Source organism: Camarhynchus parvulus, chromosome 13 (assembly GCF_901933205.1).
Source record: "Camarhynchus parvulus chromosome 13, STF_HiC, whole genome shotgun sequence".
Lineage (NCBI taxonomy): Eukaryota > Metazoa > Chordata > Aves > Passeriformes > Thraupidae > Camarhynchus > Camarhynchus parvulus.
The window spans coordinates 11320473-11343080 of NC_044583.1; the positions used below are offsets into that span (position 1 = coordinate 11320473).

A 22608-nucleotide genomic window follows, 5' to 3' on the forward strand; every position below is an offset into this window, starting at 1 on the left:
TTAAATACCTGCTCTGAAGAGATGAGAGAACTCAGTCCATCATCACTGTATATGCCTTCCCTTTCCTCCTTAGCTGTTACCCATTTCTTCTGCTGCTGCCATCACAGAGTCCATTTTTCATGTCTCAGCTACGTGTGTTGCATGTGCCTTATGTTTGCATATAAGCACCTATAATTCAGGATCTTATGGTTAATCTGCAAACCTGATTTATTCTCAGTAAACAGTGCTGCAGCTGGCTTGTTTTTCATGTGGACTCTGAAAACAGGGAATACATGGAAGTCTTCTACTACTGATGCTTTGTATGTTTCTCTGTGTGTGCGACCTCCAGTCAAAAGCCCTACCATCCAATCATAATCTTTCTGTATTCCCCGTGCCTTTGGAAACAGCCTCTAGCTGTGACACTGTGATAAATAGAAGCAAAACAATGCTATTAAAAATGCATGATGTGTATTCTGCCATATTAGATAACATGGCCACATTCATCACCCACTAATGCTGCCAGTTCACAGCTTTGCCAGTGCAGTCTCCCTCCCATGTCTGATTTGGACAATTTAAGAGGATTTTTGGCTACACTTCACCTTTCTTCCTTTCCACCTTTGTTTTTTACCTTTATTCATTTTTCTGAAAATGGTGGTCTGCAGCATGGATTGGATGTAGCTCGTTTCCCAGCTTTCCTAAGCTGTAATTCACTAAGAAGCCAAGCTGGAAAACAGCTGGGGAGGTTTATAAACACTGTTTTAGTGGAAAGCAGATACCCAATTCCTTGTTCTCTCTGGGGCCTCTGCTGCACTTTTAGAAGCTATCACCCTTCCCTTTGTGCCCTCAGCTTCACAGCTTGTGCTCACCATCCTTTGGCACTGTGAGAGTGAAGAGTTCTGCTCCCTCAGTGTCTGCACCCTTTCAGGGCTCAGAAAAGTTCACCAGCCTGGTTCTTCTCTGTTTGTCAGTGGAACCATTTAAATTTTGCAGCATTAGAATGATAGCAGTGGGCAGAACACTTGGATTTACCGCTGGAGCTGCCCCACTGTGAGTGCAGGGCCAGCCGGGGTGAGGTGTCTCCCACAGTGTGCTGCAGCTATCTGCCAGTTCTGCTGCCTGAGCTCTGTGGGCGTGAGTCAGCTCTGGTCCAGGAGCCATCTGGCTGAGCAGCGCCGTGCTGAGCTCATCAGGCTGCTCCCGGGAAAGGTTTCTTCACTCAGGCAGAACGTTCGCAGCACCTTGGCACTTCATCCGTGTGCTGCCAGGAGAGAGGTGGAAAGTGGCCATTCACATACCTCCAAGGTCTGCATTTCTTCACACCCTCCCAAATGGAGAACGAGCTGTGAAGCTGTAGATACTGGACAGAGGGGTGACTCAGTCCAATGTTGGGAGAGTGTGCTGTGGTACTGTATCAGGGCAGACAGTCCTGAGCTCTTGTTATCCTGGCCAACTGCATTCATGAAATGCAGCCTATTTTAGCCACTTGCCCATTGCAGGCTCAGAAGCAGAGACCACAGCAGCTCACTGGCTTTGACCTCACTGGAATGATGATCCCTGACTTTAAGCCCTGGCAGGCAATGTTGCCTTAGTAATTTGGGGTCACCCACCTTTCTCTTGTGAACCAGTGCCACATCAAAGCAACGCGGCTGATGCACGTGCTCAGGCACAGATCTTCTTTCATTCTCTCACTCCAGAAGTGCTCTGTGAGTCCTCCTGAGTGCTGACCCTTTAGCTCTTCCTACATAACTTTTACCTTTAGTCCCTGAACACAGAGTCTGGCACAGCATCACTGGAGGCTGGAGCTGGGCATGCTCTTCCCTAAAGTTCCACAGCAGGTGGTCAGTTTTCCTTTGCAGGGAGGGCGTTTACAAAGGGCCATGCTAAGCCCTGTCCATCTTACATATACTGTGGCTCTGTCCTTATGTGGGGAAAGGTGAATTCTTGGAGCTCTCTTACAAGTGGTAATTGCTGAGAGGTAGAAAACTGATGAGAATAAGGCAAATTATAACTTTAGAGTGTGGATTTTCCTGGCCTCCCAACCTGCTAACAGACAGAGTTGCAGATAGCTTTGGCTTTGCTTAGACTTTACTGCACTATCAAGTGCAAGAACGGTTTTTACTGCACTGGGTTGTGGCCTGTGGTTAATGTAAAGCAAGAACTTGCCTGCAGGTGAGGGGCCTGCTCTCACTGGCCTGTCTGAAACACCCTGTGCCTGCATCCACTGCTGCATCTACTCCATGATGGTGGCGGGGGGGCGGGGGGTGATGTTCAAGCCAAGCACGGTGTTCTCCAACCGCAGGTATGACACAGGTCAGCCACAGTCACGCTCTTCACCCCAGTCCGTCTCAGCCTCTCCACTGAGGGTTGTGCTCTTGCACTCACACTCTCCAATTCTCCCTGAGCAAAGCACTCCTTCCCCTGACCTTGCTCTGTTGGACACCCAACAGATCTGTGTGTCCATATGTTTGCTGGGATCAAAAGGGCTCTGGATCTCACTGCCCATACCGTTCTTCCTACTTTTGGCATTGATGGACACATAGCTCAAAACGACCGTACTGCAAAGCAGGCAACCCCCAAAATGCTGTGACAATGACAGTGAGGCCTCTGCAGACACAGCATATAAAATGGGTCACTAGCGGGGGCATTTCCCTCACACAACTGCATGTGCCCGCCTTTCTTTTTCCTTGCCCTTGAAGTAATTTGCATGTAAACAAGTAAAACTAAGACATGGGGTAACAACGTGACGGTGAGGAACGGTGAGGGGAAAGGGAAGAGTCCCACAGTCCTGTTCCGGAAACTGCATCCTCACAGCTCCTGCCGGCTGGCTCCCCAGACCTCTGATCCTGGTGCTGCTGCAGAAAGAAAGGCCCATTGAGAAGTCTGGCTCCAAATTAGCATTTGAATTCCCTTGTAGCCTGTTGTCAGATGGGCAGGAGGTGGGTGCTAGTCTCGGTTGCTCAGCGCTGATACACAAAGGTGGCTTTAAAAGGTCCTTATTTTTCTGAAGGCAAGAAATGCATTGCTCAGACTGTGGATACTTTCTTCTTCTTTTTTTTTTTTCTTTCCTTCTCCCATTCTTCTCCGTTTCACCCCTTTCCTGGATCAGGCTGAGCCACAGATAGACACGTCTGGGTATTGTCTGACCTACTTCTCTCCCTTCCCTCGCCCCCGTGTTATGGATGCTGGTGCTATGGAAACCTGCTTAACATGCCAGTGCCACAAAGCCGGGGCCACCAGCTGCACCCTCCTTTCCCGGCCCCACGGGACTTTCCCTCCCAAACAGCTCCCCGAAGAAAGTTAGCAGCCCTGCTTTCCGGGGAAATTCAAGGGTGTTCTCCATCCGTCCCACCAAGCCGTGCTCTGGAGGGACTGGGGCGCTCTTCCGTGGGCTTGGGGGCACCGGCGCTGTTCTTCCTCATGACAGAACACAATAATTCAGTCTGGTGGCCGCTTGTAAAGCCGCCGCTTCTCGCATTAGACCGAATCCGGCACGGGCCAGCGCGTCGCGGATAGGGAAGTACACGTGGGTGTCCTTGAAGTTTCCAAGATAATAAGCTACAAACTTCTGCACCTTGATCCCAAAGCCTACCAGGAACCTGGCTGGGATCCTGGGAACGCGGCGGTGGGAACGCGGAGGGGGCAGCACCTGCGTTCCGGCGGTGCCTGTGGCGGGTGGCAGCGGCTCTGTCCGGGGACAGGGCTCCGCACTTCCACCGTCGCTCGCGTGGAACCCGCCCCGCCGGGAACAGAGCCTTGTTTACAAGTTCGGCCTCTGTACCTCTTGTGATAAAAAAGTTCTCGGTGGTTCTGCGGGTTTCCTTTGCTCTCTGCTGGCCGCCCATCCGGCTGCCTGCTTATCCTGGGAGCCTGTGGCATTATCAGAGTGGATTTGCTTCCAAACACAGCACACGAAACGTTTTTTCTCCCCGTTGCTGGCCATGAACTGGCAGCCGTAAGGGGAGGAGGGAGGAAGGAGCCCTGGAGTCCGCAGAGCGCTTTGCTTTATGTCTGTCGTGAGCGTCCTCAGGAGATTCCTGCGAGGCCCCAGGACTGCCCTACCCGATACCTTAAAGCCAGAGCCTGGCCCAGCACGGATCAAACTGGCAGCAGGCGGATCCGTGGATGAGTGCCAGAGGCCGTGGCTGTGCCGGCTGCCCGGTGAGCGCTGCCCCGGGCACCTCTCGGGGCGCAGCCTGCGGTGCTGGGGCACAGGCGGCGGGCCCGGGGCCGTCGGTGGTCACTGCCCTCGGCTCCCCCGGGCCCTGCCGCCCCCGGGCCCGCCCTCGCTCAGCCGCGGGCCGCCAGCGCCCTCTCCCGACGCCGGGGAGAAGCGGCGGGGCCGGGGCGGGCGGAGCGGGCACAAATCCCGTGAGGAACGGGGACACGAATCCCGACGGGAGCGGGGCTGACGGCCTGGGCCTGGCCCCCGTGGCGGGGGCAGCGGTGGGACCCTCCTTCCCTCCCTCTCAGCGCTGGACCGGAGCCCACGGGAGCTCAGCAATGCCGCTGGCGGCTGGATCACCTTTAAACTGGCGCTCACGGGGTGGGTTTCACACCTGAGGGATGGACGGTGACCCGGGGTGGAGCTGCAGCCCCCCAGCACACCCTGTGCCAGCCCAGCGGGCCCTCAGCACTTCTGCAGCAGGATCAGGCGGGCACAGTGGTGCCATACAGCACCAGCGCAACGGGCTGGGCAGCAGCATCGCGAATTGAGTAAATCCCAAAATCATTGACTGTTTGAACCATCGATCGGTGTAAAGTGGTTTTCTTTGACTGATGAAGCAGCAGAACAATGACAGGAGCCTGGTGGAGGGGAGCAGCTTCCCTTCTGCTCGGGGCACCTGAAATGGCCCCTCTGACAGTGGTTTGAAGGACTGATGATGTGCCTGTCAGATTTTCTGTGGCAGAACTGGTGACAGGCCTGGCAGCCACCAAGGCCAGAGCCAGACTGCACCGTGCCAGGATTTTAATGGTCTTCTGTGCATCCAAGGGGAGAAGCCGGCTACAATCTCACTGCTGAATCATTAATTTCCCTCCTCTGAGTCATCCTGCGGCCCTGTCACACACACAGAGGACACAGGCGGGGCTGAGGTGGGCAGCGCAGGTTGATACAGCGGGTTTAGAAACCTGGATGTAGGATAAAAGACAGAGATTGTGTCTACAGAACCAAGGAGCACCCACTTGGACTAACCCCAGAAAGCAGAGTTTTGATGTTGAGTCAGGACCTACACCAGCAGCTGGGGCTGATCCTTCTGCATTAACTCTCTGGGAGGTGACTGGTTATATTGGTAAAAAGGTGAGGACTGGGGAACATCTTCAGGAGATGGTAGGACCTGTTAATGCAAAGGCTAAGTGAAATCTCACTGTGAAATCTATTCCTCCCTGACCATGCTAAGGCACAGCCAGGGTTAAACTGTGCTCAGACTTTTCTGAAATGTGTCACCAAAGATGCCAGGAGAAAAAGTTATTGTTTATCTTGCTGTGACACCTGAGGATTTTGGTGATGATGGGGCCCTGCTGTGCTGAAAACTTTGCAGAGACAAGTGTTGTACAGTTATTTTTGTTTGGCTTTAAGCCTTACCCTGCAGCATTTGCCAGTTTCAATGCAGCAGCATGACTCGAAGGGAGGAGAGCCTGAAAGGGAAATCAACTGGATGCTTTGCTGGAGAAGCCAATTTAAAATGCATGGAAGGAAAAGAAACAATGTGAAAAATTAATCATTTCCTCCAAAAAGCCCCTGCCTTTTGTTCTTACAGTCCAGATATGCCTTCTGCTGGGAAAAGGAGGGGAGAGCAGTGGGCTTTACAATGTGGTTGGACTGGCATCATGCTCATGCAATTATTTTCACTCTCTGGGTTTGCTGTGAATTCCTCCATGATGACACACGGAGCACTGCTGGCATTTCCTGTGGCACTGACATGAAGGCACCAGTGGCCAAAAGGATCAGTATTGTGCATACTGGACTCATGAAAATCCAACCCCTCCTGATGCAGGAGGGACCTGAGCATTGGGTAAACCACTTTTCTTTTTGGTGCTGAGTGGCTCAGTACCCAATCCATGAGCTCAACATCTCCAAAGATCAGGTTCTCCCTCCTCAGAGCTCTCCTCCCAGGGCACACAGACATGGCAGGCTTTGTTGGATTGCATGTCAGGGAAACAAAGGCAGCCACCTTGCACTCACTCATGTTTCTGTTCTCTGGTAGCTGCAGACCCACAAAGAGACACCCAGCACAGCAAGTTCAGTGACCTTTTATTTGTGCCTGTTGTCACTGGGCCAAGTTCAAAGTGGCACACGCAGCAGTGGTGGTGAGTTTGCTCAGTCTGATTTACAGCAGTGGCTGACAACCAGCATGAGGGCACCAACAGACTTTTGCACAACATGTTGGTGGCTACTCCAGTTTATCCTTCACCTCTTTTGTTATGTCTCAGCCCTCATCTGGTTCCAAACAAATGCCTTTCTTAGGTGTGGACCTTGGAAAACTGGCATGAATCCGTGTTCTGTGCCTGGGCTGAGGGCAGAGCCACTGGATAATGGCGAACACATGGCACTTCCCTTTGGCAACTCACTGGGAAACTCAGACTGAGAAGAGTTTGCTTTTATATGCCCTCGTTTGGGGTTGTTTCTGCATCAGACACGATGGAGCCACCAGATGTGGAGCACTTGGCACACCAAGTGCCATGGGGGAAAAATATCTCCTAAACAGCTCAGCAGCTCCTGCCAGTGCTGAACAGTGAGGAAGGAGATGTTAAAAGCTCGGGTGAGGGTGGATTTCTCATTGAGGGCTGTAGAGTTGCAGCCAGTCTGTTAAGGCAGGCCGGAGGGAGCAGGACTCGAAGATGAGGACAGTGGTGTATAGTATTCGCAGAGAAAGCCCCAATGAAGGGAGGAATGATGAGGAGGACTCCATCTTATCAGAAGGCTAATTAATTACTTTATTATACTATATTACACTATGTTACATTACATCTAAACTGAATCCGCCAAGCGCTCAACTGCACACAATTGCAGCATCTTGTGACTGTCAGCTGACAGTCTCGACACACACACACAGACATTGGCCCTGATAGGCCAAGGAAACAAACACCATCACTTTGGGTAAACAGTCTCCATATTGCATTCTACTTTTGCACAAACACAGGCACAGCAAATGAGATAAGAATTGTTTTTCCTTTCTCTGAGGGTCAGAGAATGTGAAACCCAGAAATATTCTTGAGAAGTCGTGCCTTGCTTTTCTCTGTGAGGAGAAATGTGGCTACAGTGGTGAAGCACAGAGGAGTGGGTCATGCTGTGAGAAACTGGAGGACGTTCAGCCCCACATAGTGAGAGAGGAAGAAATGCAGGATGCCCAGGGCTGACACTGCAATGAGAATCCAGAGAACTCCAGCGCTGAAGTATATCGGGGCGAGTCTGGTGGGAGAGAGGCAGCTGCTGACACTGAGCTTCCCACCTGGGAACAGCCCCTTCCTCCCTGCAGAGGTGGGTGAAAAGGCAGTCCCTGGCTGTCCCCTGCCCCCTGCGTGGGGTCCCTTGCCCTGGTTCCTCCACACCCAAAAGGGCTTGGGGCAGCCCCAGCCTTGCCCAGTATCTATGTTGCTGCCCCAACCCTGTGTCCATGTTCACATCATGCCTTGGAGACACGGCTGAGTCATGCTGGAGCCCCAGAGCACCCAAGAATCTTGAGCTTTACCAAAGCACATTATGTTTCCAAAAACAACCCCCAAGGGTTACTGTGTAGTCCCCTGAGGGCTGCTATGTGTGAGTGTGTGTGTGTGTGTGTGTATGTAACTGTGGGAGTGTGTAAGAGTGTGCAAGAAGGCGTAACTCTGTGTAAGAGCATGCAAGAGTGTGTGTGAGTGTGTTTACCTTTCTGAGGATGATGCCTTGTATCCCATAAAGTAGCAGTAGCGGGCGTAGAGATAGAGCAGACCCAAGACTGCAGCCAGACCTGTGTTTAGGAGAGATCATAGTGACATCTCCAAAGGCTCTTCAGAACTACTTGGAACCAAGGAGGTAGCCCATAGTGAAGGAATAGAGACTCTGTGTTGTCTGGCTCTACCCTCCCATCAGAGACAAAATTATTGCTTAATTTGTTGTTCAGAAGTTGAGCAGGACCTGAGGACTGAGGCAGCACGCAGGGGAACAGACCCAGTGACAAACCAGAAAATGGGATAACGGGATATTCTCACCTTGATGGAAGAAGAGTCCAGCCTGCCACAGAAGTGCCAGGAAGATGGGAAAATACTCAGAGGAGTTCACCCTGGCAGGAAAGAGAAAGGTCATAAACTAGGGAAAGGAAGGAAGGTCTTCCTCTTTTGCTTCCCCTAGCAGTTTCCAGACACTGGAGGCTTTTGCTTTTTAGAACTAATGTTGTCATAAAAAGCCTCCAGACTCCAGTTCCCATCCCAGATTTATTCACAGAAATTAAACAATGGAAAGAACAGGGTCTCCAGGTTACAAGAAATTAAGTAAAAGATTCTCAGGTCAGACTGTGCACAGAAAGGCTCCATGAACCACTCCCACTGCTGCTTCCCAAGTGCTGCAGCTCAAACCCTGCTGTCCATGCCCCAAAGCTCCAGGCTGTAGGGAAGGTCTGTCTCTCAAGTACACAAGGCCAGAGCAGCCTGGGCTTTGTGCAGGAGTTGAAGGGAGCACATAACTCTTGGGATTGTTTGTATGCCATGCCCTATCCTCCCAAAGGCACAGTAGCACCAAAAGATGCTGGATGAAACTGAGTCTAGGCTTGTGAAGGAGCAAAGAAGGGGATGGCTGAGGGGATCCAGCTCAAGCTACTCAGTTGCTTTTTTTCCAGTGGTCAGCTACAACAATATGAAAGCTCCTCCCTCCCCACTGCAGCCCTAGCACAGAAGTCACAGCAGAGATGCTGGGTTATCCTCATCCCAGCACCGGCTGAGATCTCTCTGGGAACTTGTCCTTCCCAGTGAGTGAGATTCAGAGCAGGGCTAAAGCTGCCTGAGGTTTGGATAAAACCAATCTAAGTCTCAGGCACCAAGGGTTATGTCTTTAGGAGTCCTTCACTGTACAGCAGAGATTCCTGTGTGGTTTCTATCAGCAGTGGCTGGTTTAGGACTCAAGAGCCAACCCAATTCTGATGTTGACTCTTCAACACATTGGTTAACCTCAAGGGAGGTAATTGCTTAATTACAGTTCCAGGAAAAGAATAGCAAAGCAGGGGAAAGGCAGTGCCATTACGTGAGATCTGACAAACATCAAGTAAGAGGAGTTTCTTACTGTGCTCGAAAGATCCTTTCAAATTCAGGAGGGCCTGAGATCTTTGGAGGTGAAATGCCAAACAACCTCCTAGCATAGATCACCTGGAGGAAGAAGTAGGCTGCAGTAAAAGAGAGAAAAGTAGCAGTGAGCAGTGGTCAGTCCTATGGCTGGGCATGGTGGAGTCAGGAGATGGCCAGAGGCTGGGGAAAAAGATCTGCAGTCTCCTCCTAGCCCCACACCTCCACACAGCAGAGAAAGTTAGAATAAAATCTCAGGTACCTTTTAGATAAGGAAAAGGAATGACCCAGAGCTATAATGAAGCAAGTCGTGTACTACTAGTGTTATCTGCTTTCTTGTATAATCAGCAGATGGTAAAATTATTACACTGGTCAGATGCACTTTATTACCGACAATTTCAAGGCTTTTTTATTATTTTAATTTTTTTCCTCTTCTAAATTCTGATATCTGTGTAGGGATGGAACTGATGCCACGGAAAAGCCAACCAGATACTGAATTAAATTGGCATGCAATGTGGACCTGTGGCTGGGAGATGTTCCATGTGGCCCACCACAGCCCATACTTCCACCTTTTCATGCAGCAGAGCTCTTTGTATGCTCACATCTACATGCACTTCAGGAGCTGCTTTAAGCCCAAAGAAGGAAATTCTACATGTTTGCAGAGGGAAAGATCTACCAAAAAAATTCTGAATGGAGGGGGTAGGTCAGTTCAGAGAAAGGGCTTCTCCTGCACTCATTTGGTTGAATGCTCTCCAGAACCCAAACAAGATATTAGTTCCCTGCCTGAAAAGCAGTGAGGTGCTAGTGCAACAGGAGACATTAAATATGAAAGCAAAAGAAAATCAGTGGAGTTACAGTAGGTTGATCCAGCTAGTACTTGAGCACACATATCCAATGGTCCCTACCTTGCTCCAGGACTCCCAGGACTGTCACGGCAGCCAGCCAATGAATCTGATCCAACATACTGACTTCTCCAGAACCTAGAAAATCTTATTTCTTGGTCAGAAGTTCCTCTGGCCAGGTTCAGTCCTTGCTGATGTGGCAGTTTGCAATGGTATCTAGCCTAGGTTTGTTCTAATTGAACAAAGCAAAGATTTAGTCTGTGGTATTGACACTCAGAGTAGCCTGGCACCTGCCCGTTATCATACATGCTATGGAAATGGAAATCAGTGGAGACAGGTTTAATGGAGTATTTCCTTTCCTGCCCCACCCTTTTCCAGGAACGTTAAGAGGAAGTGGAAAAGCCAGTAGGTTGACAAATGTGAGAGATAAGGGAACTGGAGCTGAATGGATGGACAAAAGTCTACAGCCCACTAATCCACTCCCCCAGGGCATCTTCTTTAGGCCAGGGCACATCCCCTCTGCTGATATTGCAGGAGAAACCAAAGCTCTGCTTGGGCTGTTGTGTAACACCAGAGCACAGGCAGCATTCCAAGGTACATATCCCTGTGTACATAATCCTACCTAGGCTCTGGTTAGCCTGTGTTGGGCACAGAGAATGACTTATGGCCACAACACTGAGACCCTCCATGAAAAACACTCTGAGAGGGTAAGAGAGGATGTGATAAAGTATAAAAGGTCTCTAGAGCTGTCCTGCACACTGATATTTTATCTGGGGATGGGTCCTGCAGAATGATTGTCAGACACCAAGGGGGTTTCAGAGGCAGCCCTCATCCCAGAAAGGGAGATGTGCATTTAAGGCTTCTGATAACCTCAGTGCAATCAATTCTCACCATAAACACCAGAGTGAGCTCTTTGTGGGGAAAAACCTGCAGAATTCATCAGGACATAGCAAAAAGAAAATTACATTTTCACCTGTCAGATGAGACCCATTTGTCTAGTTCCCATCTAACAGCACAACAGCTGGCACAGACAGAAGCTGCTGGGACCACCAGCTTTGTTTCCTTCCTTTCTCTTCATCCAGTGAATTCTCCCATCAGACCAGGGTAAAAGGAAAGCAGGTTAAGACAAAGTGATCGTTGAACACCACTGTTATAGAAAGTTATATTAAAGCAGTTTACAGAAATTACATAGTACACCTGATGTCTTTGATAGGCTTTCTAAGAAGCAATATGCTGGTTCTGGTTTTCTGCCTCTCTATAAGCTATAAAGGCACCCAAAATGGCTATAAAAATGTCCCAGCTTTCCCAAATATCAAATACACACCCCATTGTTTTTCAAACCTCAGCTCTAAGACTAATTCCTTTATTTCAGAATTGAACCTTTTTCATTGCAGTGACTGTTTAGAAATATGAGGAACATTGTGTCTATTTAGTTGTCAAAGAAATTAAGAACTCCACTGTGTCACCTCAAGAAGGGCAGAGGTCTTGCAGTGCTTAATGATGTTTGATTTCCCTTTGCTCCTGTCTGATAACAGCCTGCTAGTGACAGAAAATAAAGAAAACAACCGAGCAGGAAGGATTTGAGCTTACACCTCCATCAGATGACAGTGCACTGTGAGCTGTATCAACAGTGTCAAATGTGTGCAATGGAATCTGGGCCACGACAAGCTGCACTGGCTGCCACAGAGCATTCCTGCTCTCCAGATCATCACTAAACACAAAATACTTCTAGCATCATTTTCTGTCATCATCTAGCATGATCTAAATATAATAAAGGCCAACAGAAATATGAATGAATAAACAAGCACAGATGTCTCCCCCCCTCCTCCTCCCTCCTCCATAAGCATAATTTTTCAAGCTGTTTTTAAACTTCTGAAGTGCACAACCTTTTTTTGTCCCTGTTTGTCACCATCAGAACTCACTTTATTTTCCATTCTCCCTCAGTGCTTACAAGGAACAGGCACAAGTACCCCAGTCCCAGCACCAAATGCCCCTGGGTGACAGACTTGTCATGGGTGACAGCCTCTGCACCCATGGACCACAGCATATTGTGATACCTCATCCTCCAAGGTGACACAGCCGAGTTCCCTTCTAGGCAAAGACAAGTCCTGCAGCCCCAGGTGCACCTCAGAGTGGATTTGCTGAGCAGGAGCTACTGAAATGCTGCACCCCTCTCCCACTCCCTGGCTCTGCACTCCAGGGTATGCTGAGTGGATGTGGCCCCAGTCAGAGGGCACAGACCAAAGTCCTCACACCTCCCACTGAGTCAGCACTGCAGGTATTTCTCTGTGCCCATGGTTGCTTTTGCCACCTCTTCCTGCAGCCAATAATCCTTTCTGCCTCCTAATTTTCACTGTAGGGATGCACTCTTAGCTGGACTGCAACACCAATAGGGATTAAAAACAATCTTCGGAACAAAAATGATCAACACAATGCCTTGGAGGAGTTTTTAAGCATCCATAGGGCTTACAGCACCTATTACTTGCCCGGGGCAGCGGGGCAAGGAGAAGCCAGCAGTGCTGAATCCAGCACTGTTACATGCAGTAACATCCCCTGGAAATTTCAGGAGTGTACCACAGCTCAAGACTTTCTGTCAGTGGAAGGGAGAGCATTTTGCAGATGAGCAACTTACCTTTCAGCTTTGAAGCATGGAGGTGACTTGTTCTTCCAATCCTATTGCACAAATATGGAAATATTTTCTAATGCAGGTCGTACTTGTGCTTCCTTTCCTTCTGAATCCTTTTGCAGCCACTATGTACATCCAAACCCATGACTGTGGGACTGCTTGTGAGAACAGTTACTGTCTTTGTAACAACCACAAAGAAAAAAGAGGGAAGAGTTCATGCAAAAGAATTTTTTCTCACAAAGAAAGAATTTTTCTAGTTCGAGAGAAAGAAAGAGAGCTCAGCCCCGAGCAACTCAGTCTGTTCAAGTACAATTGCTCAGGGTGGGGTGGTGGGGCTGGCGACGCACCCTCCTGACCTCCCATTCCCATGGAGGCTTCTCTGAAACTCAGACTGACATGTGTTGAGATTTTCCTGGAATTCTTGCATTTTCCATCTGTGGAAGGAAGGACATGCTAAAAATACAGCAAGAGAAAAAAGAATTCAGTCTTTTACCCGTTATGGAGGCAAAACTGGCCACGTGTCCCCAGGATGTGGGGACAGCTGCAGACAATTTCTGCTCTGTGATTCCCAACAGGACTCAGAGCAAGGCATAAGCTGGATCAGATCTCTTGAGCACATTGAAATGTGTTCTGGGTTCTGCATTTTGAAAAAAACATAAGAACTTTGCATGACAAGAATTACCAATGTCTTCCTAAAATGAGCATCTATCCAGAGGGTCCTCCTTTCACAAAGTAAAAGAGCAGGTGGTTAGTTTTGCCAGCAACATCCAGATTGGCATTATATAAAACTCATCTCTTGGAGTGCAAACTCAGTGTATATTGGAGATGTGCCTTAGCCTGTTCAGCCGGACCAATTTCAGACCCTATTCCTGGCATTTATATATCTATGGAAGATCAAAGAGTCACATAAATGTTCACAAATATTTAGTTATCGCAAGATCTCTAGGGGCCAAACCAATCTCTGGGCTGCTTGAATGCTTCTGCATGGAGCAGGACCACGGCCAAGCACCTATTGACAGCACTTCTCATCTCAGTAAAGGTGAAGGGCTTCACTTTAGAGATCAAACAGGGAAAACATAAAAAGTAATTTTCTAGAAAGCAAGATGGAAAGCTGAGTCTTTGGAAAACCACACAAATGAATATTTATACTCATTTATTTAGGGATAGTTTGGAGAATTTTTTTAAAGCATTCTTCTAATGGACTTTAGTGAGCTTTATCCATATGCACATTAAGTCTGACTGGAGGGCACATCAGTATAAAAGCAATGCCAAAACTCTCCCCTTAATTCATGATCTGAAGGCACTGGTACATGCAAATAAATTATACACCTTCATTTATGATCAACAACTGTTAAAAGTATTAATTAAATGTCTCTCTTGCCCTGCCTTGTCTTTTGTTATTGTCACACAAGGAAAGCCTTTTCCGTGTGTTTTGCCAATTTTCCTACCTCCTGTTCACCAGAAAGTCAGGAATAGCTAATAAACAAAAAGGAACAATGCCAGAAAGTGGCTGGCTTGAAGAATAAATCTCTGGAGTGATAAGTGCATATGTCAGGGAGGGGGAGGATTTCCTTTTACAGAGGGACAAACAAGCCTTTCAAACATCTTTGGAAGCTCTAATGTTAACATACACTTAGTATTATCCTATAATGATGTGGGGAAAAAATTGCAAGTATACAGGGTACATCAGAATACATCAAAGGCTGAAGAGTGGTCATGAAGTGCAGCTTTGCTTTTCCTAAATTACAGAGGTGAAGAAATAGAGCTGTTCAGCATTTTTATCTTGTTTAGACCAGCACACCCAGATGCTGGCTGGCCCTAGCTGGTTATGAGAGAAAGCTAGGCAAGGCATTGGAGAGGGGCAGAGTGAGGACAGCTCTAAGGAGACATTTTCCAGGGGAAAGGCTGGAATTCCTAATAGGTCTTCTGCAAAGAAGAGACCCTTGGCTTGTAAGAAACAGGGAAAGTCAGGGAATTAAGCTGAAGTGGGGAGGTGTTGCTGTGCAAAGTCATATCTTCAGGGATGGGGCAATCAGGAAGGCACTGGTTCCTCTGCCTTATGGTGACTTTTCACACCAAAGTTCTGTCCCACACGGGGTTGAGGGAAAGGAGATGGTTTGGGGGGAGGTCTGCCATAGGTCCTCACTGGAGATGCTCTTCTCTCCTTGCTTAGTGCTGCAGGACTTGTGCCCAAACCTGAGTCCTGCTGAGTGTCCTGCCCTATGTCATCCTGCCCATAACCCTGGGGCACAGCCCAGCCAGACAGGGTGAGACTACAGAGTGTCTGCTGAACACAGAGGCCCATGGACAAACTTGTGCAAGAGCAGAAGGCACCTAGGGCAGGAAACTGACAGATGTTTCCGTAGAGCTCCACTGATGTCAGCAGTGTCAAAAATTTTTGAAATATATCTTCAGAATGAATCAAAAGCAAACTCTGTGGATGAGAGCAGACCATTGTTTGGAGTGTTCTTTGAACTCATTTCACCCTCATGACCCCAGAAGATGCCCCAAGTGATGTTCTGGGCAGGGAATGGAGCCCAGGTAGGGGGTGAGACACCCCCAGTGAGGGGCGCACACACCCTGCTGCAGCTGGCCGGCTGCAAATGCACCGGAAGCAGAGTGAAGAGGCTGCCTGGGTCACATAGCACTGAGCACAGAGGAACACAAACAGGCTCTGTTTCTTCTCCCATCTCCAAAGCAGAAATTAAACAGAGCCAGCCTCCACATCTCCTTCTGGCTCAAGACCAGGGAGACAGCAGCAACTCATGGGAGCAAGATGGGAGCGTGGGAGAGGCGGGTTTTTAATTACTGGCCATCATTTCTTGTGGCCTTTCTGCCACATCCACCTATCTGCTCCATACTGCACAGGACTGGGATGCTGCCTAACTTGACATGTCCTGATGGTGGCCTGTTAGGAGAATTCTCAGTGCCAAGTCAATGCGTGATGCCTCCTGGCTATGCCAGCTTCAGTCTGCATAGCCATGGACAGCATCCATTCCCTGCCTCCCAGGCTGCAGGATTGGAGCAGCCTTTATCCAGGGCCTGGGGAGGCAAAGCAGGTTCAGCACAGCACACAGGAGCCTGGGCTGTGCTATTTGAAAGCCCTGCTGTAAATGTTGGTATTCGCTGTTTTACATCACAATTCAGTGCTTTTGTTCAGCACTTGCTGAGATCCAAAACGAATCCAGTCTGTTGGTACAGCACTTATCAGGGACCAGTGTTTAAGTTATTACTAAAGCAAACAGAAAAATCTCCACCTATAATTTCCAAAGGTTCAATATTTACAATAGATTAACACAGTCAGCTACTATCTGCAGAACACTTCTTTTACTCCTGTGAAAATTTGTTAAAATCACTCCTAAAGTCCTCAAATGATCAACAACTTCAGAATTTATCATTTATCATACCAGTGATCTTCTTCATCCTTATCACAGGGTTTCTTAACCAGACTTATGCAGGTAGGTTTTTTATTATGTATATTTTTATTACATATAGATTTTTGTTATATATATATATGTGTATATATATATATACAACAAATATATGAAGAGCTCAAAAGCAGACCCTGGCTTGTAATCAGTTAAAAAAAATTACTAAACAATTAGAAACAAATTTAATTTGGGGATTTTTGAGTTTGCCTTATTTACATCTTTATATTTACAAAGGGAGAAGGATGTCTGATTCTTTTTGCTGCCTGGTAAAAAGGCATCAGAAAACATCCTCTAACAAAAGCCTGTCTAGGACTGCAGAAAGCTCACAGCTCAGACAGCTTTTACCTTGGATGGGGATTGTCCAGCAGAACAAAAGGAAAGGCCCTTGTCACTGAGTTGATGGACACATTAAAAATATACCCATTTCCAAGACAAAATCTTAGATTAAAATAACCTAAAATAATGACAAGAATGTTGAGCTTCTACAAAGTCAGTGACTGATTCCAGTTCTACATATATGCACTTGCAAAAAGGAGAGTCTAATGGGGGAGACATAGAATCAATGAAAGAAATTAACTGGAAATGTAAAATCAAAATAATGAACTTATTTAATATGCAACCCATAGTTATAATCCACAGTTTCTACAAAGTCAAATGAGGGGGTGGCTCAGCCTCTTCATCTTGGGGGACTTAGCTCACTCTGAAAGAATTCAAGCTCTTACCCAGCCCAGTGTCTTGATGGAAAACTAAAGCACCATATTCTTGACTTTGGAATTTGTGTTTGAGAATACCAACATTCCCTAAGGCGCAGATGATATTTTTATTAATCTTAATCAGATGTCTCTCTTCATTTCTCCTCGTTCTTTTGAGTTTCCATTGAGCTTGGTGCAGCTTGCCTTTATAATTGATCTATTTCTTTCAGTTAAAATACTTGCCCCATGATTAATTCAAGTCTTGAGTGATAAGATCTAATTCTGAGCTATTTGACTTGAAAATGAAAGCAAAGGTTGACATGTTTCACTTGTGTAACCTTAACCATTCCTTTCCCTCTCGTGCCAAGCATTTTCTGTGACTGACTAGACCACCTTCATTTCCCTATCTAAGTAGCAAAGAAAGACTCTCATCCCCAACTTCTGCTTGCTTTAATAGGCAGCCAGTTCTGAAATAAATCCTCACCTCTGCATTCCCTTGGATTTCTGCACTTCCTAACTCTGCAGAGAATACTGCATCGCTAGTTGCACTTGCACACAGCCACAGTGCTGCTTCATAACCTCTGACTCACCATTTTCCCTGGAAACTGTTAGAATGGCCATGTCTCAGGGGTTTTAACGATCTCCAGCTTTCCAGTGAGCTGCACTGAAGACTGGGGTGAAGCCAAGATCAGGACAGAAAAGAACAGCAAGAACATCACACCCTTAGGGCTATGCTGTCACTCTCCTTACTCTGAACGTGAAGAAAATCCTGTGGATCCCAGATTCCCACTTGTGGTCTTCTTTTGTAGACATGCACTTGCCTAAATCTGCTTTTAAAAAAGGCTCAGGCTCGGTGGGTGAGCCTGCAGGACAGGCTCTGCTATTGCCTTGGAATGAGTCAGAATGGGCAGAAACGTTTGGTGTTAATACAGACATCAGGGTCCTTGTCTCTACTTTGTCATGAACAAGCAGCTCCAAAGCAGAGCCCTGTGGTGCAGGGTAGGACTGCAGGGTTCTCAGGGTGATTGCTGATGATGTGGACAGCCTTAGCTTCCCACCCAAAGGGTTTTCAATTGTCTACAAAGATAATAAGCACACCACAGGCTGTGTCTCAGATTCACCCCTACACTTCAAGGGCCTCCTGGGTGAGATCAATAAAAACATAGACACTCCCATAAAAGAAACCTCGAGTACATCTCCATAGTGCATACTTTTTGCCTGTTTCTAGACACTTTTTGGACAAGAGTTCAGACTGACAACAAGTGATAGTAAATTTTCCTCCGTAACCAAGGGAGGGAATGCACACCTCACTGTAATATTATTTTGGTTTTACAGGCACAGCAATGCAAGAAAACACAGAGGAACACCAGGTTGGACCCTCCAAAGTCACATCACCACACACAGCCCCATGCAGTGGGCTGGCAGCAGGGGCTTGCCGTGGTCCCTCTCTTCATCGTGCTGCCGCATCTGTGCCGACTCACTGCTGCCCCCGGGCACAGCGCAGCCGGGCACTCCGGCAGTGGCAGAGTCCTCAGCACACTCTTTGTTCCTGCTGGGCTTCGGGGGCCAGGCAGGCGCGGGACCTCCTCCGGACCCCGCAGCTAATCCTTTCCTAGGAGATGTCTATCACAAATACAAGCAGCAGCAAATCCTATAAGCCCTTCACTGCTGGCTGGTTTGCTCCCAGCAACCAGGAATGGAAATCCGTTCACCATTTCTGCCCAGCTAACCCTGGGCATCCGAAGCCTCGGAGGTGCCTGCACTTTTTGGGGATGTTGACAAAGGGCTGCCAGGATCTTGGAGCTCCTGTGCGGGAGAGAAGCGTTGGAGACACGTCTCATTTCTGGAGGCAGAGTTGGAGCCTTCAAAACACAGGGTTTGTTTATCCCCTTCCTTCCTGGCACAGAATGGAGCCTTTTTCTGCAGAAAGAGGCGGAACTTCAGTACGGCTCTGCAGGGACGGGAGAGCAGGCGAGGCCCGGAAGGGCGTGAGACGGGCCCCAAACCGCACGCCCTGCGCAAGTGCCCTGGCGCCGGCTTGGGAGGAGAATGCCGGGCCCGGAGAGAGATCCATAATGCATTTTTGCCACCAGAAGGCAGCGGGGAGCTGCGGTTGGGAGCAGCTGGTGTTCGCAGGACCTGCTCCAGGGAGAGACCGCGGAAGGAGCTTCTCCCTCTGCTGACTGTAACCTGCCTTGTTACACTTCCCTAATCCAGCCCCCTTCGCTGTCCTTAGGAAAGCGCAGGGACTACAGTGTAGAAAGAAAGCAATTTTCTTAAGATTTTCTTTGGAAAATAGGTATGCATCAGACTTGGCCTTGCCCACTCATCTGCTGAAACTCTCCTGCGGTGAGCACAGACGTGGACCCCGCCCTACGTTGTTTTTGAAGAGGGAGCTAAACATGCAAAGTCCCTCTGCCCTGCAGCCCCAACCCAGTGGTTATTAGGGGTACAGTGAAATCCTTGCTGGCTGGTTGCAGCCACCGCGGCCACAGAGCAGCTGGGCCATGACCGTGACCCTCCCTGTGGGCACTTGCTCCTCTGTACATCTCGTACATGATGGGGAAGGAGCTGTTACTGGGAAGAGGTTTTCCTTGGGGAAATTGTTTCTCAGAAGCAAGTCCCTCCTGCACATTACAGAGCTCTCTAACTTACAGGGCTCTTGATTACAATTTAATAGGTTGTCTCAGTTTTCCATGGGGGCCATCCACCAGCAGATGATGCTCCATAGCAGGGACAACTGAATGGGACGTCCCACCTGGGCCATTCTGGCAGTGGAGTAATTCAGCACCAACCTGCCTTCATCAGCAGTTGCACTGGATGTAAGAGGTTCAATTTCTCAAGTCGTCCATGCTGCTCTTCAGAAACCAATTCTGCTAATCCAGCAGAGATCAAACCATGTCTCTTTTACTTGATTTGCTTTCAGCTGGGGCAGGCGCCCAACACCAGCCACGGAACAGCCACAGGAGCAGGCAGGAGGAAGCCACATGGAGGGTGGCACACTGGTAATAGAAAGAGGCTCAGTGTAAAACCACATGCAGGATTTAAGTGAAAACAGTAGGGAAGTATAAAAAATAGAGATCAAAAGACAGCGTGCAGGGTACTGACCACATCTGGGTTTCCGTCTTCCTTAAAAGAGAGTGGTGAGAGTTTCTTAGATACAGACAAAGACCCATAAAATGGCTGAAATGTATGTTTTCTGTTATCCAGCTTCTTCAGCTCCAGCAGCTGCTGATTGCAAGTGGGAGAGTGGCCAGTCTGGAGAGGTTACTGAGTTAAGTGCTACTAATTCCTTGTTTATTGACTTCACTAAACTGGGATTAGGATTGGCCAGGGGTTCCAGGTGGTGGCCTTGTGCTGTTTACATGGCATGTCAGGAATGCAGCAACTCTGCCATGATTTTGCTTGTTTTTTAAGAGGACGTGGTGAGGAAAGCAGAGAGCTGGGGAGGAGCACTGTGCTGAGGCCAGGTCAGTTAACCCAGGGTTGCATCTGGCCCCAGATGCCAGGCTTCTTGTGCAGGGCTGGAAGAGTTCTTGTCCCCTGAAGCCAAAGGGCAAGTGGGATGTGGGTGGGGGGCTCCTGAGTAATCCTGGTCGAGCATTTTCTTCTTTGCAAAAGGTTTTGGGCATTGCTGATGCCCTCAGGACACCAAGGTGTTGGCAGCCTCTTGCTGTTGCTGGCAAGCCTTCAGCTGTGTTTAAATCCAAAGGGTAACCTGCATTTCCCTAGTGAGGGAGTAACTCCTGTTCACGTGTTGCAACCATGCTTGGATACAAATGCCTCCAGCGCGAGACCCTCAGGGAGGGCTCAATTCTGGGGATGTACGAGGGCCACTCTCAAGCAAACCTACACCAGGTCCATGAAAGAACTGGCAGAAAGGGGCACAGTGAAAGCCAAATGGTGCCCAGCAAACTGGTGCAATGCTTATGTGAGCCAGGAAAGGTGTGTACAATCATCAGGATTTCCCTACCTTATGTCCAGACTAAACCTGCACCTATTGCCTTGTCTTGGGTGACTCTGAATTTCTGGGTCTCAGAAGTTGTCTGTAAAGAAGTTCCTGTTCTCAGGGACACGTCCCAGCTTGTGCAAATGGTATCAGGTGGATAATTGTCTTCTTCCACCTCAGTGCTCTGTCTGCCTGTCTCTTTCCATCCATCTGTGAGTGTTTTGTTACTACTTCTTTGTTGATTTTTTCTTCTATTTATCTGCTTCATCGTATTACAGTTAATTTATAACACTTTTTACATTCATGTTTATTAGCTCTGAAAGTGGCAGGACTTTATTATTTCCCTTTAAGATGACAATCCTCCCCCCATTGTGATAATGTTCGCGCATCTTTTGCCATCCTTCTCTCAAGCATTGTCTCCAGAGATGTCTTTGTAACAAAATGTGTTTTCCATGGAAAGCATTCCAGGGCAAATGGACATTGCTCCGTACAGTGATGTGAGCTTGCCTTCCCTCCTGCCGTTCAAAGTTTGAAAGAGCAAAAGTCAGTGTACTCTCACTGGTTGTCTGCCTGCTCTCTGCCAGTGTGGTGTCCCTCCTGTCACGCTGACCTGCTGGATTTTCCACTCGCTTCTTGCCAGTTTTCCAGAGGAGATGAGTTTGAAATTATGTACTACTAGTGCTTGAAATGCAAGGAGAACTCCAGCAATGTGGCAATGCCCTGAAGGGATTAAGGAAGGCGGAACACTTTGGAGATTAAGTTAGAGGGAATTATGAAAATACCAGTGGAAAGTGCATGAGGTTTCTGTCTGATAACACTCAGGACAAGAAAGTTCCCCAAAATGGAATTACTCAAAGTTCTAGTGCACTAATAAACCGACTGTTGCCTCTCACCTCTGAGGTGTGCATGTTCAGGCTCTGCCAGACTCACCACACTGCCTGATTTCTGCCTTTCCAAGTGTACTACCAAAGTCAGAGAGCAACACCTTTCCTGAGTGTTTGTCAGTGGGACAAAGCAAATCTGCTGCAATAAAGCCTGAACACACCAAAATGTTTTTCCTTGACAATGTCATGTTTGCCATGTGGTATCTGCCATTCTCTTTCTTTCATCTTCCCTGCCCTGGCATTCTGGAGTCTAAAAATACCACCTTCTCAGCTGCCAAAGCAGTTAAATCTCTGTGCATGTTTCTTCTGTTTCCTTTACTCATCCCTTTTGCTTTCTTTCTGGATTATCTCTCTCACGTGCTCATTCTGTATTTCTTTTATCTAAGTTCAACATCTCAAAAATCCCCATATAGGATATGCTTTTAGCAGATTCTTTTTTTTGTAACTTACAGTGCTCTGTTCTTGATGACAAAGCAGCACAGGCAGGAGCCAGCTCTAGGGCTGCCTGCCTGTGCCATGATTCAGCAGGTTGTAAAAGGAAAGAATGTTTTCTTTTTTGGGAAAGGGTAGGAGAGAAAGGGGAATCACATGTGTGTGTGTGTGTGTGTGTGTATATTTGACTTCCTGGTGCTTCTGTGATTTCAGCAGGAGTATTATGCTGTCCTGCAGTCATGTTGCAGTTAATAACCTGTTTCAAAATAAAGGCTTGAAAGATATTGGTGGAAAAATGGGTTTGCCTAGACTGAGGAGGGCACTTGCTAAAATATGCTGCTTTGTTACTCTTTAAAGTATTTTTCCATAGTGTTTTTAGGTTCTTCTTTAAGCATCTGATATCTCCTGTGCTGCCTGTTTGCGACTGTTTCCCTGCCTGTCTGCATCTTCTGCTCAGTCTGGGTATAGCTCAACAGAGCAGTTTAGGAGCCAGCTTGGTTTTTCTCTGGAAAAATGTGTTTGAT

At 48.0% G+C, this 22608-nt stretch overlaps 1 protein-coding gene across 4 annotated transcripts; it reads right to left on the reverse strand.

The window, feature by feature from the left end:
• Positions 1-7115: 7115 nt before the first annotated feature.
• LOC115908674 (leukotriene C4 synthase-like) lies at positions 7116-13175 on the reverse strand. Of its 4 annotated transcripts, XM_030957447.1 has the most exons (7): positions 13044-13077; positions 12703-12870; positions 10134-10302; positions 9230-9329; positions 8167-8237; positions 7844-7925; positions 7116-7387 (listed from the first exon to the last, which is right to left on the reverse strand). In XM_030957447.1, the coding sequence occupies exons 3-7, from the start codon at positions 10189-10191 to the stop codon at positions 7261-7263; spliced, it is 438 nt and encodes a 145-aa protein (XP_030813307.1). In that variant the 5' UTR covers positions 10192-10302; positions 12703-12870; positions 13044-13077; the 3' UTR covers positions 7116-7260. The 4 variants fall into 4 exon arrangements, with proteins under 4 accessions (XP_030813307.1, XP_030813306.1, XP_030813309.1 ...); XM_030957446.1 differs by having other exon boundaries at positions 12703-13175; XM_030957449.1 differs by lacking the exons at positions 12703-12870; positions 13044-13077 and adding an exon at positions 11044-11158.
• Positions 13176-22608: the final 9433 nt, after the last annotated feature.

What these genes read in the sequence shown, in the direction of transcription:
- LOC115908674 (XM_030957446.1), bottom strand. Translation starts at nt 10,191, where the DNA reads ATGTTGGATCAGATTCATTGGCTGGCTGCCGTGACAGTCCTGGGAGTC. An exon ending in GAAAGGATCTTTCGAGCACA is followed by an intron (nt 8,238 to 9,229) that starts GTAAGAAACTCC and finishes CTTTCCTGCCAG; the next exon opens with GGTGAACTCCTCTGAGTATT. An exon ending in TGGACTCTTCTTCCATCAAG is followed by an intron (nt 7,926 to 8,166) that starts GTGAGAATATCC and finishes TCCTAAACACAG; the next exon opens with GTCTGGCTGCAGTCTTGGGT.